The 20,652-nt window shown below is 36.8% G+C and overlaps 1 protein-coding gene across 9 annotated transcripts in view; it reads right to left on the bottom strand.

Annotated features, from left to right (window-relative positions):
* Positions 1 to 1,644: 1,644 nt before the first annotated feature.
* RNF111 (ring finger protein 111) overlaps positions 1,645 to 20,652 on the bottom strand; it is a 115,122-nt gene continuing 96,114 nt past the window's right edge. For 4 of the 9 annotated variants that reach the window (XM_080686563.1, XM_080686560.1, XM_080686562.1 and 1 more), the window contains 7 exons: positions 19,058 to 19,406; positions 17,002 to 17,154; positions 15,981 to 16,107; positions 11,038 to 11,130; positions 7,178 to 7,273; positions 5,997 to 6,124; positions 1,645 to 4,203 (listed from right to left, as the gene is read on the bottom strand). In XM_080686563.1, the coding sequence (XP_080542689.1) occupies positions 4,086 to 4,203; positions 5,997 to 6,124; positions 7,178 to 7,273; positions 11,038 to 11,130; positions 15,981 to 16,107; positions 17,002 to 17,154; positions 19,058 to 19,406 (1,064 nt within the window). In that variant the 3' untranslated portion in view covers positions 1,645 to 4,085. The remainder of the gene's footprint in view (positions 4,204 to 5,996; positions 6,125 to 7,177; positions 7,274 to 11,037; positions 11,131 to 15,980; positions 16,108 to 17,001; positions 17,155 to 19,057; positions 19,407 to 20,652) is intronic. The other 5 variants (XM_080686568.1, XM_080686567.1, XM_080686566.1 and 2 more) reach the window with 3 other exon arrangements.

Genomic DNA, 20,652 nt, shown 5'->3' on the forward strand with positions numbered 1-20,652 from the left:
GAAGCTCCTTAAAGGTGGTTCCTGAGGAAATGACTAATGAGGGGTTGTGGGAAATGGAACAGCAACACATAGCTGAAGAAGAGGCAAGAAAAAAAAAAAACTAGAAGAAATAGAAGACATCTCCGCCCCCTCCGCCCCCCCCCCCCCCCCCGCAAGAAAATTCAGTGAAGGGTGTAGCAGAAGCTTTTGCAGACCTCAGAAAACTCATTAAAAAGTGTGAAAATGTCTCTCCCTTTCTGAAATCAACAAAAATATATTTTAAAAGTTGTGAAAACATGGACCACAACATTGAAAGGTTTTCATTAATAAAGAGGAATGTTCATGGTGCGTATCTGCCTACAAGCAAATCTATGAAGCTAAGGTTAATTTATTGAAAAATATATATTAAAAAAATTTTTTTTATTGATTTCAGAGAGGAAGGGAGAGGGAGAGATAGAAACATCAATGATGAGAATCATTGATCGGCTGCCTCCTGCAAGCCCCACGCTGGGAATCAAGCCCACACCCTGGGCATGTGCCCTTGACTGGAATTGAACTGTGACCTCCTAGTTCATACCGTAGGCCAATGCTCAACTACTGAGCCACACCAACTGGGCTGCCTAACACAATTAGGAGAGTATGAAAAATTCTAGTTGTTAGTTTCTCCATAAAATTTTCTTTTAGGTCAGAGAGAATAAATGGTTTCCTCTCCTGCACCAATTCTGATCCACTAGCAGTAGCTGCCTAACACACAGCACTGGCTGGTTCTGGTGGGTGATGCTCCTGCTGTGACTGCAAGGCGAGGGAAGAAAGCACGTGTGCTGGGACTCTCCTGACCCTCTGGTAGAAGAAAAGCTCCAACTCGTCAGAGAAGGGCTGAAGAGGATTGTTCCTGCTTTTTTAGTAATTAGCTGCTTGTATATAAGAGAAAGATTAGCACAAACCCTGATCTACAGTTCAGCACCTTGGTAGGCTACAATTTGTAACCAAAGGCAAGAGTATTTGGGTGGTGAGGTGGGATGAAGCAAGCATCGAGTGAACTTATATTCATAAGTATGCACTATGTACTCTTCACACTCACTATCTCATTTAATTCTAATAACCCAACTTATGTTTTATAAAAATTGAAAAATTAGGCTCAGAAAGCTTCAGTTGTTCAAAACTGCACAATTCAAAGCCCAAATCTGTCTGACACTAAAGCATCCCAAAAATCATTTGTGTGGCCATGACAGGATACACAGGAGAGAGGAGACTGTCCCTAGTAGACCCAACCACAAAATTGGTAACATTTAACTTTCTTGGTAAGAAATATTTGTTTTGGATATAAGTCTTAATTGAAGAAAATTACTGAAATCTATAACTGAGAGGATATTTCAATCTTGATATATCCAATATCATGACACATATTGGATAAGTCTTGAATAAACAAGAAAATTTACTATGTTTCCAGAGGTTTTATAAGTGAAAAATCAGGATGCATTTTCTATGGAATTAAACTATTCCCACTTATGAAACACTAATAATAAAATGTCCACAGAGTTTATATTTTAATTTCAGTGTTACAAATACCATTTTTTAAAAGAACTAGTTTTCTGTATTTCAAAGTGTTATGGTTCAAATGATGAAGTGTGCTTGCAGCTAAAATAAAGTCACCAGAGTAAGAAAAATGTTTCAAATATCAGTTTATCACTTGCATATTAACAACAGTAAAAATAAGGATTTGCTGACAAAAGAATTTTAAAGTATCTGGACAACTATCACTGAAATTTTCATTTTGACAAAAGATGCAGCAAAATATGTAAAACACCAAAACAAAGCACAAAAAGTTAAAATATTAAAAATTTTCTTCCTTACTTGTTCATTACTAATCACATTTTCCTGTAACTAACTACAGTACCTTATAAGCTCCTGCATTAACAATTCAGGTTTATGCCACAAATACTTGCATTAAATAAATTTAAAAATAATAAGGCTTTATCTAATAAAAATTCAGTAGCAATAATTGAACAGGTCAACAGGTAGTTGTGCATCTAAATATGATGTAATCTTAAAAATAGAGAAATCTATCTGTACTTTTTGTGTTTTGGGAACATTAAGAGGAGTCCTTTAGGTAGAATTCTCCCCATCTTATCCCTTGGCACAGACCCTGGGTTTTCCAGTGGCAAAGTCCTACATCCACCACAGGCTCCTTGAAGACAGGCTACTTGCTTTTTCCCCAGTAAGATGGCAGACATGAACCACTCTTTCATTCTCTGGCCTCCCTGCCCCTGCCCTCCAACCTCTACATCTGCAGCTTAATCAAGTATTTTTTTAAATGTTATTTTATATCCAAATTTCTTTACCACAGTCCATCTTCCATCTCTACTCATACTATGTTGAAGCATGTTTGATATTGACAATTACTACAGTGTAACACTTAATAATACAAAAAAAGACAAATAGCCATAACTAAATGAATACAAACACCAAATGCAAATTTGCACTTGTCAATTATGCAAATGTCAACTTCAGAGAGATCACTATTTTTGAATTCCAAGATGTTTAATGTAAACTGTTTTACAAAAACTAATTATAAAACACAAAGACAATAGAAATATAAGTTATTTATTAATCAATCCACTTACAAAGCAGGTGGCTTAATGCAAGCTTAATGACATCTTCACATATGATCCATGGGAACATGTCTTCCACATACAGACAGTGATGCTACTGACTGATGCATTTGCAATCTGGGACATAGTAAGCATATTTAAACAAATAAAATTAGGCTATCCTGTATATGAAAGCATCTTGATAATATGCATTTGAAGTGGATTAAAACTTTCTCCAAAGGAGAAATGTTAGTATGTTAACTTAACTTTATATTCTATATTATGCAGTAAATCTTAACTATTGAAATTAAAATTTTTAAATCAGTGATCGACTCTTGGTTAATGTATGAAGTGGGAGTTTAAAATCAGAGCAACAGTAGGTTGACAGTATAATTTGTGCCTCACAGTATCTGCAGATTTACCGTTTTCAAGTTTAAAGAGAAATAAAACAAGAGACATGTAGATTCAGCTAACTTTATTTATCTTTAAACTAATAAAAATCCCTTAAAAGTGATTCTGGGACCTTTAGTATGAATGCATAGATACCTGCTAATGACTGCAATTCTAAATCCTGACTGACTGTGTGTAAAAAAATCAGTGTAAGCAGATATCTTTACTATACGTGCTTAGCAGAAGACTAAACGAATTCTACATGTCTTCTTCAATTTCCCCAAAATTTTGTTAAATCTGCATGTATGTACAATCCAGCTAATTGAAATTAATATTTAGTGTTTATCAGAGCTGTTTCACAGCAGCAAAAACTGAACCAGGGAAATAAAATTTTAAACGAAGTAGGAAAAAGATAAATATAATCAGAACAGCAGTCTAAATGTATAATATCAATATCAACTCTCTGCATTGTGTTGAAAGGAAAAGGATACACCAAGACAATTTCTATTGATCACTGGTGATGTGAATACCACCTGCATCTGATTGAATATGGTTTGTATTCTGTTCCCAGTATTAAGGATGGTATTTAACTCAGAACTCCATATTGTAAATATACAGCAGCCATTTTTGTCCTAATTAAGGAATGTCTTAATACACAATATTATCATTTTCTAGAGGATCTTTATACATCAAACTAAAGTACATGATTGATTAAATTAAAGGTTAGTAATGGATAAAAAAAAATTCATAATTCTTAAGACCTGATACTATGTAAAAAACAAAAAGACCACAAAATTCTACTTACTAAAGCAGCTAATCTTGCCTGCAAGTTTAGGGTCACAAGCCCATAATATGTGCAAAGAAATGCAATACAGGGAACCATGCAAAAATACAGTAAAATGATACAGGAAAAATGTCAAATCTAGAAAAAAAGCTTTTATAAATACATCAAAATCAACTGTATACATAAACTGTAGGTCTAGCATTAGTTGTACCATATAGCAGAGCCAGCACTCTAAGTTCAAGGCTTCCAAATCTGCGCAGGTAAGTCATGCCATCTTTGGTTGAACTGCAGTACCGGGAGGATGGGAATGAGAGGGAGGGCAAGAGTTCTGAAACATGGTGTCAACTTTCACTTGGCAGCTGGGCCTCAATGTCCACTCTGCATATGGGGCACTTCTTATTGGTAATCAACCACTGGTCAACACACACTTGGTGGAAAAGGTGCATACAGGGAAGGCGTCTATTATAGGCAAACAAAACAAAAAGCAAAATTAATTTTATGATTACTGCATGTGGCATTTACTTTTAAACAAATGATACATGTAACTGTAATGTTTTTAAGTTATTAGACATCTTCCTCTTCCATTCAAAACAATAAAACACCTCTCTAATAAGAGTTACACCTATATTAAATTAACACTCTGAGTAATACAATGTATAAATGAACAAAATAATTGTCACAGCAATGAAACCAAATCATGTGATATCTCAAGAATTTTAAGAACAATTACACTGGTAATTAATGCTATTTTTGTTTCTATATGTGAGCTGCCATTACACTGGAGTTGGCAGTACCTTCTCTGTTATGTAATCATTACATTATTGAAGTGCTTTAAATATATATAATTTCTCTCTCAAAAACATCAGAATTCATATTATAAATATTTAGCAGCCATGTCATACTAATTAAGGAATTTAATATCAATATTATTTTCTATCTAGAGGATCTTTATACATTAAACTTAAGTACATGATTGATTAAAGGTTAATATTATATTGTTTACAACATAACTGTTGCATTCATTGTTACATTTACTTAATACTATACTACTTTTTTAAAAGTAGGTTAAAAGGAGATGTTTACTTAAGTACACTAAACTAAGTTATCAATTAGAAATTGAGAAATAAAAAAACCTTCTAGGAAATCCAGGGTAACATTAAATCTAAGTGTAACAGTGGGATGTAAGTTACTGACTTAAGTACCCACTTCTACTTCCACCTACTGTTAAGAGTTGTCATACATTTTCAGACTTCCTAATAGTTTGCAAAAATAGTAGCTAAAAAGAAGTGTTGCAATTACTCATTATTGACAGTATTATCAACAATGTAAAAACAATTATCTTCCATATTTATAAATCTTCATTGAAAAAACAATGTTCAAAAAACCTTACATGTGATATGAAAGAAAACTGTTTATATTTTTCTCTCTCGGCCAATTGAAGAAATATGACAAAGTTATCCTTATAAATTAGGGCAACAAAATTACCATATGGTTCTGTTACATATATATAGAACCTGTTTCACATAGGATTAGGTTACATTAGAATAAAAGGACTAGAAACAAAACAATTACTGAAGAGATTATAAGAAAATGTCTAAAATTAATATTAATATAATAACATTTTCTAAATCGTAGAGTTGCAAGAAGAGAGTAGTCCTACAAGTTGAGAGGAAATTTTAAGATAAAATTCATTTATAAAAGATGCTATAGCCCAACCGGTGTTGAGCGTCCACCTATGAACCAGGAGGTCACAGTTCAATTCCTGGTCAGGGCACATGCCCAGCTTGTGGGCTCAATCCCCAGTGTGGGGCGTGCAAGAGGCAGACAATCACTGATGTTTCCCTTTTCCTCTCCCTTCCTTTTTGAAATCAATAAAAATGTACTTTTAAAAAAGATGCTGTAAAACAAATTGTATGGAGCTAAACTGGATCTCCCCTGTCTCAACCTCAAAAGCCTCTCAAATTCTCTTTTCCCCAAGATTTGTAGAAGACAATTTTGACCACAAAATTTCCATGGCCGACTCATGGTGTGGCCAAAAATAGGCAGTATATTTCCCATCCCTTTGTTAGCAAGATGGAGGCTTTAATCTTTTGCACTCTTTCACTCACTATAAGAAGCCAATTCTATATATCAGAGATTGGTAATAGGGTATGCCAGGAATAATCTTTATTTACTTTCTAATCTACTTTTAAATAAATATAATCTCTTGTACAGTTTTGACAACAGATTTTAGATAATTAGCATCTAGTTACCTCACATCTTCACCTTCCTCTAAAATAGACAAACAGATAGTACATTTTTCCTCTGTGTCCTCCTCAGTCCCTTCTTCCCCATCTTGTTTGCAGTGCAGTTTCCTCTGTGAGAACCAATCAGTTGTTACCTTGTTAGTAGAGATGACATTATTGAACAACTGAGTAAAGTCTGTGTTTATTTGAAATACAAAAATAAAACAAAACCACATATTCACCCACAACTTACTTCCCAGGTTCAACTATCATTAGTGGATGACTTAAGTGACTATCACCAACTAAATGTTTCTTATGACCCTTAAATAATCAGCATCAAAAGCAAAATCAAATTTAACAGAAATTCATTAGTTTGAAATCTATTATTTTTAATCCACAAAAATGATGATACACAATATAAACTATCTCTGTCATATCATGAGCATAGCTAAATAAACTTTATTTTACTAATGTTTCAAAAAAACATTCAAATTAATTAATGCTAATTACAGTACTTAGCTTAGACAGTTGAAAGGACTTAAATTTAATAGTAATACACCCCATTAATACACTTAGAAAACAGATGAAAAATGCGAATAGTAATTTTCACAATTTATTACTCTCTGTACAGCACAGAACATTGTTGTTTGTTGAAAGAAACTTATTTAACATGTCTATTTCACAACTTCTTGATATACTACTACATAAGGAATTGGGGATAGAATACAAGAAATGTACATTAACTAAATGTCCATCAAAATAAGTGGCTGGTTAAAGTATGGTACTGCCATATGATGGAATTCTGTATATGCTATTAAATAAAAAATATGGATGATCTGTGAGTGAAGATACAGAATGAAAAGAGAATGTGTCAAACTGTGCACAGCAAACCCTTTGTGTTATTTTTCAAAGTGGAAAAAAAATATATACATATGCACTTTATTATAAATGTATAAAAATATTTGGAAGATTACCTAAGAAATCCTTAACCATTATTTTTCTTCTAAAAAGGAAGACTGGGAACAGTTAGCAGGGCAGTAAACTTCAGAGTATATATTTTTTTATATTTTGAATATTTTTAACTATATGTATATATTGTTTTAATAATAAATAATGTAGTTGTTACAATGCACAAACTAAAAAAAGGTCCATATTAAATTTTATCCATTTTAATAATAATGTAGGTGTTTCACAAAGTAAATTCTTACCTTTTTGTATTTATGTGGATATGTACATCTTTCAATTGTTCCCTGGGATGCTCCACGATTGACATTTCCTAATCTTTCTTCCAAATGAATCAGTTCCTGAAGGTGAAGAATAATTAGTATTAAAAACCAGGATGGTTATTTCTTAAACAGCACTGTCAATATTGTAAAATAAATAAAGTTCCATATTTATAAACCTGCAATACAATGCAAATAGTGTTCAAAAAGCTATAGATAGTACCTGAGCAGTGTGACCTAGTGATTGAACATCGACACATGAACCAGGTGGTCATGGTTTCATACCTAGTCAGGGCACATGCCTGGGTTGTGGGTTCAATCCCCAGTAGGGGGCATGCAGGAAGCAGCCAATCAGTGATTCTCTTTCATCATTGATGTTTCTATACCTCTCACCCTCTCCCTTCCTCTCTGAAATAAAAATACATACTAAAAAAAAAAAAAAAAGAAGTGGTATGGAAAAGTTATTGTTACAAATTAGGGCAACATATTCCCAAATAGTATTATGTAAGTCAGTAAGTATGTATTCATGTACAGCAGGGGTGGGGAACCTTTTTACTGCCAAGGGCCATTTGGATATTTATAACACAATTTTCGGGCCATACAAAATTACCAACTTAAAAATTAGCCTGCTAAGAGAGAAACCAAGATGGCGGCATAGGTAAACAACTGAAATTGCTGCCTCGCACAACCACTTCAAAACTACAACTAAAAGACAAAACGGACATCATCCAGAACCACAGGAAGGCTGGCTGAGTGGAAATTCGACAACGAGAAGGAAAGAGAAAAGCACACTGAGACTCAGAGGAGATGCGGAAGTAAAGTGCAGAGGTATGGAGGCGCGCGCACGAAAAGGGCTGGCAACTGAGTTCGTGGTTGCCTTTTTCAATCGTGAGGGAGACACAAGCTCCTGACTGCTCTGAACTCCAGTTCCGGGTGAGACTAGGGGACCCAGACTCATACGGGGAGAAACTGGACTGTCTGGCATTGTGCTGGAACATGAAGGCAGCCTTCTCTCAGAGGTGCAAGCAGCGATTACCGTGGGACACTGAGACCCAGGCGCCTCTTAGGGCAGGGCTGAAGGTCAGCCATTGCTATTTGCTCCACCCTGTTGATTCCCTGAGACCCCGCTCCACCCAAGATGTGCACAGAGGCTTTTGCATATGAATGGCCTGGCCCTTTGCAAACTAAAATTACCTAACAAACCGCAGCTGGGAGAGAGAGCCCCAGAACTTCCAAAAGAAGGCCCAAGGCCCCACAGCAGCTGGCATCGCTTCACAGCTGGGCCTCATCTGTGCACCTCCAAACTCCAAACAAAGAAGAGGAATCTGCAGATCTCTCTGTAGCTCCTGCTGGGTGGCCTCAGGCAGAGACTAAATTAGCACCTCCTTGGAGATCCAAGAGCCAGTGTACCCAGGGGTCAGAGTGGGACCATCCAGATTACAACTCCTCAGATCCATAAGGGACACACTCAAGGGGCAGACTCAGTGAGCACCAAAGCCCCAATGAAGCAAGTCTTGCCCTATAAGGGTGTCTCCAGCATAGAAGTTATCCTATCAAAGACACAACTGATCCTCACAGCCAAGTGGCCTGGAGGTCAATTCCTCCCAGTGACACCAACAACAATCAAGGCTTAACTACAACAAGACTGTGCACACAGCCCACAAAGGTGTGCACCAAGAGTGTCCACCTCAGGTAACTGGGGAGGCTGAGCCACTGGGCCCTATAGGACAGCAACCACACAAAGCCACTCTGTCAACACAGGGAAGCAGCCAAAATGTGGAGACAAAGAAACAGGTCACAAATGACAGAAATGGAGGAAAGCAAACTATTGGATATAGAGTTCAAAACCACGGTTATAAGGTTTTTCAAGAATTTTCTAGAAACCGCCGATAAATTTAGTGAGACCCTCGAGGATATGAAAAAGGACCAACTAGAAATTAAGCATACACTGACTGAAATAAAGAATAATATACAGAGATCCAACAGCAGACTAGAGGATCGCAAGAATCAAGTCAAAGATTTGAAATATGAAGAAGCAAAAAACACCCAATTGGAAAAACAAAAAGAAAAAAGAATCCAAAAATATGAAGATTGTGTAAGGAGCCTCTGGGACAACCTCAAGCGTACCAACATCCGAATTATGGGGTTGCCAGAAGAAGAGAGACAGCAAGATATTGAAAACCTATTTGAAGAAATAATGACTAAAAACTTTCCCCACCTGGTGAAAGAAATAGACTTACAAGTCCAGGAAGCGCACAGAACCCCAAACAAAAGGAATCCAAAGAGGACCACAACAAGACACATCATAATGAAAATGCCAAGAGCAAAAGACAAAGAGAGACTATTAAAAGCAGCAAGAGAAAAACAGTTACCTACAAGGGAGCACCCATACAACTGTCAGCTGATTTCTCAACAGAAACTATGCAAGCCAGATGAGAGTGGCAAGAAATATTCAAAGTGATGAATAGCAAGAACCTACAACCAAGATTACTCTACCCAGCAAAGCTATCATTCAGAATTGAAGGGCAGATAAAGAGCTTCACAGATAAGAAAAAGCTAAAAGAGTTCATCACCGCCAAACCAGTATTATATGAAATGCTGAAGGGTATTCTTTAAGAAGAGGAAGAAGAAAAAGGTAAAGATAAAAATTATGAACAACAAATACATGTCTATCAACAAGTGAATCTAAAAATCAAGTGAATTAAAAACCTGAGGAACAGAATAAACTGGTGAATATAATAGAATCAGGGGCATAGAAAGGGAGTGAACTGACAATTCTCGGAGGGAAAGGGGTGTGGGGGGTGCGGGAAGAGACTGGACCAAAATTGTACACCTATGGATGAGGACAGTGGCGGGGGTGGTAAGAGCAGAGAGTGTGATGGGAACCAGGTGGAGGGGAGCTGGGGGGGGGGGGCGGGTGGGGGGAAGAGGAACAACTGTAATAATCTGAATAAAGATTTATTTTAAAAAAATTAGCCTGCTGTATTTGGTCAAACATTTAATTAACTCATCCCTAATGTCTTGGCAGGGCCATACCAAATGATTTTGTGGGCCTTATACACCCCAAGGGCCAGATGTTCCCCACCCCTGATGTAGAGGATGAAATCATTGTAGTAAAAGAGGGAAACAAATCAAGCAATATTTCTAAGTCCCACTGCCTCTAACTTACAAAGTGACATGAAGAAACAAAATAAAACTTTAAACCATATTTAAATGATTTGTTCTTCTGAAAATTCAAACAAGGAGATATTTAGTTATAAACTAAATTACTTAAGTTTCTTTTCCTCCCGCAATATTTTTATAAAAATTAAGCTTACTCAAAAGCATTAAGCCCCCCATCTCCAACATTTCATAGTTTGGTTCTTTATCTGATATTCATAATGATTTTATACATTTCTATATTTCTTTATATTAGGTTATTTTCATTTACTCTTCTTTAAATCCTTGGGTAATTTTTGTTTTGTTAATCCTCACTGGAGGATATTTTTCCATTGATTTTTAGGGAGAATGGAAGATAGAGGGAAAGACAGAGAGAAACATCAACATGAGAGAAGCACATCGATTGGTTGCCCCCTGCACGGGCCCTGATCAGGGCTTGGGCTGACACTCTATCCATTGAGCCAAACTGGCTAGGGCTCCTTGAGTAATTTTTAAACTAAAATTAATACTGTTTATAAACCACAATCCCTAGAAGCAATATCAGAAATTCAGACATTTTACTGCCTTCTGCCTTATTGCCCAGTCAAAGAGGCAATCCTATACAACTGTGAATACTAATAATACATATATTTTCTCCCTGCATTAAAGATACTGTGGCAAACAAATTCATTAATTTTATTGAATACCTCAAAATTGCCCCTGAAAGGACCTCTAAATGACGTTCCATCCAATCCTGATGAAATGTAACGGATGTGAGGGTAGCCTGCCATGTCAGGAACCTATTTTAACAGAAGAGATAAGTTAAACCAATTAAGCACAGACTTGAATTCTATTATTAACAATGAATAATTTGGACACTCAATTCTCTCCATTCAGCTACTCACAAAATTCACCTTCAGTAAGTCTATATAATTCCAACTAAACATTCTGTAACAGGGTTAGGTTCCTCTTCAAATACAATCTTGTATATAATAGCTTTTAAAATGTAATTAGATGAAAAAGAAGAAATAGCTGTCCCATAAAATAACAGGTTTCTTATATTTGATTTATTTTGCATAAGGAATCCTAAGTAGAAAATACCCAAACTTAAGACTGATAATAGCCTAAACATATAAAGTAATATTTTCATAAGATTTATCAGTTTCCAAGAGCTTTATTAAACAGTATTAAGGAACAAAAATGCAGCAAATTTTCAAACAAAACTTTATTTCCAGTATTCTAAAGTATACCATTCCTTTGTTGTTGTTGTTATTATTATTATTAATCCTCACCCAAGGACATGCTTATTGATTTTTGAGAGAAGGGAAGGGAGAGAGAGAGAAAGATAAACATCAATCAGTTGCCTTCCTGGGGGATCAAACCTGCAACCTTTTGGTGCACAAGATGACGCTCCAACCAACTGAACCACCAGGCCAGGGTTCCACTCCTTTTTTTTGTTTGGTTCTGGTAGTGAAGTTGTAACAGCGTTTTCTAATTTTTTGTTAAGTGTAGCCAATCCTCATTATTCACAGATCCTTTATTTGTGAATTTGCCTACTTGATAAAATTTATTTCTAACTCCAAAATCAGTACTTGTGCTCTCATGATCTTTCATGGACATGCACAAAGCATGCACAAAAAATATAAGATGCCTGACCTGTGTCACAGCACAGGTAGAAACAAGGCCTTTTTTTCAGCTCTTATATATACTAGTAGAGGCCCAGGGCACGGATTCGTGCACTGGTAGGGTCCCTCAGCCTGGCCTACGCCCTCTCGCAATCCAGGACCCCTCGGGAGATGTAGTAGTGCGCAATATAGACTAGAGGCCCAGTGCATGAGGCCCGGGGCGGGGGAGGGGCGGTGGGGCGGGGAGAGGGCGCCTCAGCCTGGCCTGCACCCTCTCGCAATCCGGGCCCCCCCAGGGATCCGCACGGGATCGGACCTAAACTGGCAGTCGACATCCCTCTCGCAATCTGGGAATGCTAGCTCCTATCCACAGGCCTGCCTGCCTGCCTGCCTGATGCTCCTAACTGCTTGCCTGCCTGCCTGATCGCCCCTAACCACTCTACCTGCCTGCCTGATCGCCCCTAACCGCCTCTGCCTCAGCCCCGCTGCCGTGGCTTCATCCGGGAAGATATCCAGAAGGTCATTTGGCTGTCTGGTCTAATTAGCATATTACGCTTTTATTAGTATAGATTCTCCAAAATGATTTTCAATCAGTTTCCATTGAATCACAACATACTTCTAACAGTAAGATAATTCATATGAGGTAAAAATTTTAAAATAATAACTTTTAACCTTCAAATTACTTAAATATCTCCAACTTCCTTATAATCAAGATCAATATTGAGGTGGGCTCTATCTCCAATCAGGGCACATACAAGGATCCAATGAATGCATCATAAGTGTAAAAACAAATCAATGTTTCTCTCTCAAATCATAAATAAAAAATTTTTTAAAGAATGATCAATATTGTCCAGCTCTTAGCAAATAACCCAACCCCCTACACATCTCCAAGAAAATGAAAAATCAGACAGGAACTCCTGCCCCCAAATTATTTAAATCTGCACTTCCCTGTAAACCTCCCTAGTCTCCTCTCTCTAGCCTTTTATGGATTAGCTTCCTCTTTCTCCTCTCAAAGTTCATCTCTATCATCTGTTCCCATCTTCTCTTGTTTCCCCACCCTGGGTATGTCACCCCTCTCTTCTATAACTTCAAACAAGTTCTCTTTAATGTTGTTATCTTAAACCTAAAATAATTCAAGTTTCTCTAAAGTGAAGTTATCTTCTTAAACCTGGAATAATTTTCAATCCTATTTCCCTTCACAGCCAAGCTTATATTCAAGTAGTTTATATATTTTTCATATTTTTTAAAATATTCTTGTTGATTTCAGAGAGGAAAGGAGAGGGAGAGAAAGATAGAAACATCAATGATGAAAGAGAATCACTCATCAGCTGCCTTCTGCATTCTGCCCACTGGGGATGGAGCTTGAAACCCGCCCTGACTGGGAATCAAACAGGATAACCTCATTCATAGGTCTATGCTAAACCACTAAGCCACATCCATACCAAGCTGTTAAAGTACAGGTCCTCGGGTTACGTTGGAGATCCGTTCCTTCAGCAAGACATAACACGATTTTTGCCATAAGTCAGAACCCACCTATGTAAGCACCTGCGTCACTCACATGGAGCACATACACAGCAGTAATGAAGTGAAACAGTAAAAAAAAATTTTAAAGTAAGATAACAATTCCTGACCTTTACTTGTGGTAAGTAAATAATAAAAAACATAAAGCACATATGTACATATGTTGAAATGACAGAACTTTTCTTTTTTATAAATAAATGGAGATGGAGACGTAACCACGAAACAACGTACGTCAAGTCCAACGTAATCTGAGGACTGTCTGTACTTTATATTCACTGTCATCACATTTTCACCTTCTTTACTGTAATTTAAGAAGCACCTGGTTCTCCATTTTTCACCATTGCTAAAATCACTCTGACAAAAGTCACCAATAACTACTCCAATGCCATATAAATGCATTACATATTTTTCAAACTTTATTTTTTGGGGGTGAGACACTACTGACCATATTTTTACATTATTCTTTTTTTCTTTTTAAAATCCTCACTTGAGGATGTTTTCCCACTGATTTTTAGAGAGCGTGGAAGAGAGATGGAAAGACAGAGAGAAATATCAACGTGAGAGAAACATACTGATTGGTTGCCTCCTGCATGTGCCCTAACCAGGGCCCAGGTCGAGGAGGAGCTGCAACCGAGGTATGTGCTTTGACTGGAATTGAACCCGGGATGCTTATGTTCACAGGCCAACGCTCTATCCACTGAGTCAAACTGGCTAGGGCTGACATCATTCTAACTTTGTTTCTCCTCTGATTCTCTAGCCAGTTCTCCAAATCCTATTTCAGGTACAATATTATCATTCTTCACATTTTTCCTGGAAATTTAAACCTCTTCCATGGATTCACATATTATGACAAATATGTGACACATATATCCTATCTAATAAAAGGGTAATATGCAAATTAACCATCACTCCATCACAAAGATGGTGGCGCCCATAGCCACAAGATGGTGGCACCCAGTCCTCTCAGCCCCGCTGGAGTCCCCCAGTCCGGGGGGGGTGGCCGCTAAGAGCAGGCAGCGTGAGCAGCCTGGAGGCCACGGATGAGCCTCTAGGCCACGAAGGGCCTCTGGGGAGCGAGCGCGGAGCAACCAGGCCCTGCAGAGATCTACTGGTGCAAGGATTCGTGCGCCGGGCTACTAGTATTATTATACTAGAGGCCCGGTGCATGAATTCGTGCATGGGTGGGGTCCGGCCGGCCAGCTGCTGGGGGGAGGAGATGGCAGGAGGTTGGCCAGCTTGTCCCGCCCCTGATTGGGCTGGCTGGCCGGCTACCGCGGGCATCATAGCGACCAGTCGTTCTGGCGTTCCGGCCACAAGCTTTTTATATATATAGATATTGGCAGAGCACAATATTTCTAACTCAGGTATGTTTATGGTTTGGCAGTTCAGACCATAAACCTAACTCCCTACTGGACATTCCATCTTGATACACACAGTTATTTCAGATTCAATATGTCCAAAACCTAACACACCTAACCTTTTTCTGAAACCCTCATCTAATATTCTCCAACTCAGTGAATGGCACCGCTATACACCTAATAATCCAAGCTAGAAATCATCCTAAATATTACTCAAATGTATCCCATCATGTTTATGGCAACTGCTATTGCCTTTGTTCAGGGATTCATCACTTTACCTCTTGTACTGTAAGTCTTAACTAGTTCCGTCTACCCTGAAATATATTTTCCACACAACTGAGGAGGTGGTCTTTCTAATTACAAGCTGATTTAATCACTCTAAAACATAAATACAATCAAGATGTTCCCTTTTCCAATGGTTCATTGAGTCCAAGTTTCTTGGCATGGCAACATTATTTTGTATTGCTAAGTTTCCCTCACCTTTAAGATCCAGAAATTGCAATTTACTTGGAGTTGTTTGTACTTATGCTATTTGACAGTTCTTTATATGCTGTGGCCTCTGTAAGAGCACCATTTTCAATTCCAAAGCCTGATCAGAAGTCACATTCATAATAAAGCATCTTGGAAACCCTTCTCTGCAGTGTCTTTACCTACACAAAACCAAACTACTCCCTTCTCTGTACCACTTTTATAACTAGTATGTATTATAAATAGCAAACTCAATAAATTTTTGCTGAACTTGTTCTTTGGAACTCTAACTGGTATCAACAAAATCTGAATCTGTTCAAATCAGATATAGAGAATTAATAGTCCTACAGATAAGAGAATAAAGTACAAATACATCAGAACAAATTACTATTATGAAAAATAAATCACGTTTAATGACAATGGATCAAGATTGTCATCTTTGTATACAAGAAAAAATGTAGTCATTTTTACATTAAGAGTTCATTTTACGATACAAATACAGATTTAAATGTATCCAATATCTTTTTATAGCAAATTTTCTCTAACAATTCTCAAATTCGATTAAGACACCCACAACAACTAATACATTAAAACACATTTCCAAAAAAATATTTAACTTAGAAACAAAAGAATACTTTTAGGAGAATGTATCAGAACTTTGGAAATTTTCTATTTTACCATTAAAGGAAGTGCTCCTAATTGTAAGTGATGAAGTCGAGGTGGTGCATGGTAATGGGCCAAGTGAGGATGCAATGCTCCAGGTGTGTAAGTAGTTGCAGTCACTCCAGCTTCAATTCCCAGTTCCCTGGCAAAGGATGAGAAGAGTTTAACTTTTAGACATCCTTAGTGGCTTTATTATCAACGGAAATGAGGGAGAAAGTAATCTAAGTTTTAATGTACATAAGATGAGAAAAAGATAATTTAGCCCAAAAGATTTAACTCATAATTTCAAATTCATTGCAGAAATTAAAACTCAAAAATCCAATTTTATGACCATCAGGCCCAAAGCAATTTGGACATAGTTTCACATCTTACAAAGGAAAGCAATACAGATGACACTTGAACAACATGGGTTTGAACTGCATGAATCCACACCTGTCTTGTTCAAGGGTCAACTGTATAATGAATGGTCCCTAAGATTCCTTCCAAACTAAAAGTCTGATTCTACTTGAGAAGCATGCAAAGCAGAGTTAACTTTTTTTGTTTACATGAATGTTACGATGCTCCCATGGCTTTTGTTTGTTGGCATCAACTGCCTACAGATAATTGTTTCACAAAGAAAATTAAAGCAAATCTGCTTTCATTTCTCCAGGAAAAGACCAGAAACCTAGGAGGCTGGATTTCCCTTGTCAACAGCAGGGGTTAAGGGTGATAAAGCAAATTTGAGCACAAAGGTAGATAAAAATGTTGTGAAAAGTAGGATTCACTTATGGAGTTAACTTTGATGATAGACACCCCTGAAAAACAACAATCAAAAAAGCTCTACTCTTGTTTAACATGGTTCCCTGATCCAGAACTCAAGCTCCTACTCTTTCATCTCCAGGTCTCTTTAACTCACCCATAGTCAGTGCCTCAAAGCTAAGCTGCAATTCAGTTTTTCCACATCATCCTTTTGTATGGCATTCCACTACAAAGCACCTCTTCCAGCAGTTTTACCACAAGATGCTGAGCAGAACTTTAAAATAAACAAGATACTGACCAGGCGGATCTCTCTGGAGCCTGTCGAGGATGTGAGGACATAGTCTGAGGCACATGAATATGATGCCCATGACCATAGTTTGGGTGCATCCTATGTGGATGGGGTGGGGGGCGTTCATGTGCCCGCCTGGAAACACAGAACACAAAAAGACCACTGGAAATAAGTGAATAATTGGTTATTTCTTAATGTAGAAAACAATCTGGTATTAATAGTACAAACATCAATAGATTAGTCATAAAATTAACTATAACAATAAATTATAGAAATATAACAGAAAATTAATGATTCATAATAAACCAAGAAGCCCTAACCCACAAAATTCTTACTGCCCATTTATTATAATGCCTCCAATTCAAATATCATCCCCAAAAAAACGGCAATTTTAACATTATCTGCTATACCTTCTTTACAGTAGATATTTTAAGCAGAATAGTAGAAATGGAATAAAAATATAATTTAAAAAATTAAATACTCCAGCAAATGCTGCAGGCACAAAGAGGCTATTTTATGTAAACATATAGGGCAAGAAAATAGAAGCTATTTGTTTGCTTCACTTTTATATTATAACAACATTCATTTTAAGGATAAAACTTTTAAGAGAAAAACATTTTGACCTTGTTCATTTTTGTCTAACACATGCCAAATACATGTTAGCATCATCTGAATTAACATCTGAAAAAGTGTTACTACTCCATTCACACTCTTTTTTCTGCATCCCAGCTTATTATATTTTCTCTTTCTAGTCTTAAGTCAGTCAAATGTACAATTGTAAATGGCCACAAAGTTCTAAATACTTAAAAAAACAGTGCCAGGGAGTAATTTTTATTCTAATTCTTATTTTCTATTAGTTTCTAACATAATTACAGATTTTGAATCTTTAATTATTACAAAAAGTAATTTTCTAAATACTAGATGATTTGAATGTTAAATTGGCAAATTTCTATATAAAAGGTTACTATATTAGAATGGCAATAGCAGCCAGAGGTTCTGGATATATAATCTTAAATTATGTAACTAAAGCAAGAAGTTACACAAGCGCTAAGTCATTAATTAGATCAACAGTTTGCAAACACATTCTGTAAGGGTGAAGAAAAACATATTGTTGGCTCATTAGGCCACCTGGTCTCTGTCTCAACTACTCAACTTAGTCTTTGTAGTGTGAAAAAAAGCCACTGACAATAAATACATAAATGAACAGGTATAGATGTTTTCCTATAAAACTTTATTCATGCCAAAACCGGTTTGGCTCAGTGGATAGAGCGTCGGCCTGTGGACTGAAGGGTCCCGGGTTCGATTCCAGTCAAGGGCATGTACCTTGGTTGCGGGCACATCCCCAGTGGGGGGTGTGCAGGAGGCAGCTGATCGATGTCTCTCTCTCATCGATGTTTCTAGCTCTCTATCCCTCTCCCTTCCTCTCTGTGAAATATCAATAAAATATATTTAAAAAAAAAAAAAAAACTTTATTCACAAAAACAGGTAGGCAGAATGAGACCAACAAAGTTTACTGCACTGAATTAGAAAATTAGATCCTGAATTTCCAAAAGGAAACAAAAGGTTCAATTATAGTTTTTGTATGTATGTGGGGTATAATATTTTAACATTTAAATTTGTAAATAAAAACTAAAGAAGACTATTTTTTCAATACCAGTTGATAGTGCTAATACTCTTCTTCCCTCTGGTTGATATAATAAATAAGTCAAATTATATCTATGATAACATTATGTCTTGTTTCCCTGGACCTTCAATTCTAACATTTATCTTTACTATGGAATACTGAAGAAACAGGCGAAGAAGGGATTCGTTTGCAAAAGTAAATGACCTGGACACTATCCTGAAAATGGTTTGATTTGTTAGATAACCTGATATAAAATTCTTTTGTCAACCCCTACAACTCAGGGTAAAAGGAAGATACTAGTTAGTAAAGAATTAATTTCCTTTTAAACTGAGGATTTAATACGGTTCTAGCACTTACACAGGTTTTATAGTTTTAAAGACCAGTGGAGACAGAAGGGAATGGAATAAAGTGTGATTATCTTTTTAAAAGCATAAAACCTACGTTGGATGCTGCATCATCCTCCTCCTTTGAACTTCCATCCTCTGCATTACTTCATGAGGATGCAGTCTCTGTGCTGGAGGCGCAGTGGCTGGAATATGGTGTGAAATCGGCTGGTGTGAGGGAGGAAGATGTTGAGGGATTGGTGCAGCTGTACTGGCTAAATGAGTTGGGGGTGGGGGTGCCACTGGGTGAGATGTTGTATGAGAAGACATCTGAGAATGGAAAGCATGTACAGGATGAGGAATAACGTAATCCACTTGAGGTGGAGGCTGCGTCTGAGGAGGAGGGTTTCCATGAGAGTGGGGGCAGGCAGAAGCTTGATGATGAAGTGGTCTTGTTAAAGAAGCATCTGTAAAGAAACACACAGGCACCATGCAGTTAAGCATATACTGCAATTACACATCCCTACTGGATTTTACAAACATACTGGCACATACTTAATTTTAATGAATACTTTATCAAGTCTGTTCAATTTCACTCTGCATCCTTTCTTGGAATAATCTTAGATATCTTCTCATGTCAATACATATATCTTCACTTTATTCACAGTCTCACAGCATTCTATTATAGGAATGTGCCAAGATTTAGTAAAGAAATCGCCACTGATAAAAATTAAAAGCTAGCTAAAACAAGTCCGAGTAAACCATGGACTGTAGTTAATAATAATGTATAAAAAATTAATGTATCAATATTGTTTAATTAATTTTAACAATTGTTTAATAATGTATGATATTAGTAATAGGGGAACTAGACATGGGGTATATACAAACTCTCTGAGTTATTGTCTCAATTTTTCTGTGAATCTAAAACTGTTCTAAAATATAAAGTCTAATATTTTTTAAAAAATTGAAAGCAACCCAAATGCTGTAATAAACATCTGTGTGTATGGTCCTCCTGTGTTGCTCACTCTTTCATATGTACATATACGTAAATATGTGTGTGTGTGTGTGTGTGTGTGTGCGCGCGCGCGTGCGCACACACACAGAGACATTGCTCATGGACAATTATTGTAGCATAAATTCCTATAAGCATGTCTGAGTCTAAGTGAATAATACAGATACCAGTTGACAAAATACCCTTCCCAAAAGGTTACCGAAATTAATATTTCCATTAACAGTACATGCGTGTGCCTGATTATCCCTATACTATCTCTAAATCTTTAAGATGCCAATCTGAGAAAAAGCTTCTATTTATTAGCCACTTGTATTTCTTCACAGAAATATCTATTCATATTCTTAGCCTACTGTTCACCTTTTCTTGATCTGTAAATATTCTTTATATACATGGAAACTTTCTCATAAGGTAAAACATTTTTCTGAATTGTCTTTTGTTAATTAAATTTTGCCATTCACAAGTTTTTTATTTTGTGAAGTCAAATGTATAAGTTATATATTTCTAAACACATGAACCTTATTTTGCTTTAGGATTTACTGTTTATAGAGCACTAGAGAAAGGCAAGAAACACAGGAGTCCTCTAGGCAAGACGGCAAAGACATTCTTTAATTGCTGCTCTTCTCTTTCCCCACCCCATGCCATTTTTCCTGTGCTACATTAAGAAAATGAAGGAGACAACATGCCATGAAAATCAGCCCTTC

This window comes from Plecotus auritus (genome assembly GCF_963455305.1).
Source record: "Plecotus auritus genome assembly, chromosome: 1".
NCBI classification, from domain to species: domain Eukaryota; kingdom Metazoa; phylum Chordata; class Mammalia; order Chiroptera; family Vespertilionidae; genus Plecotus; species Plecotus auritus.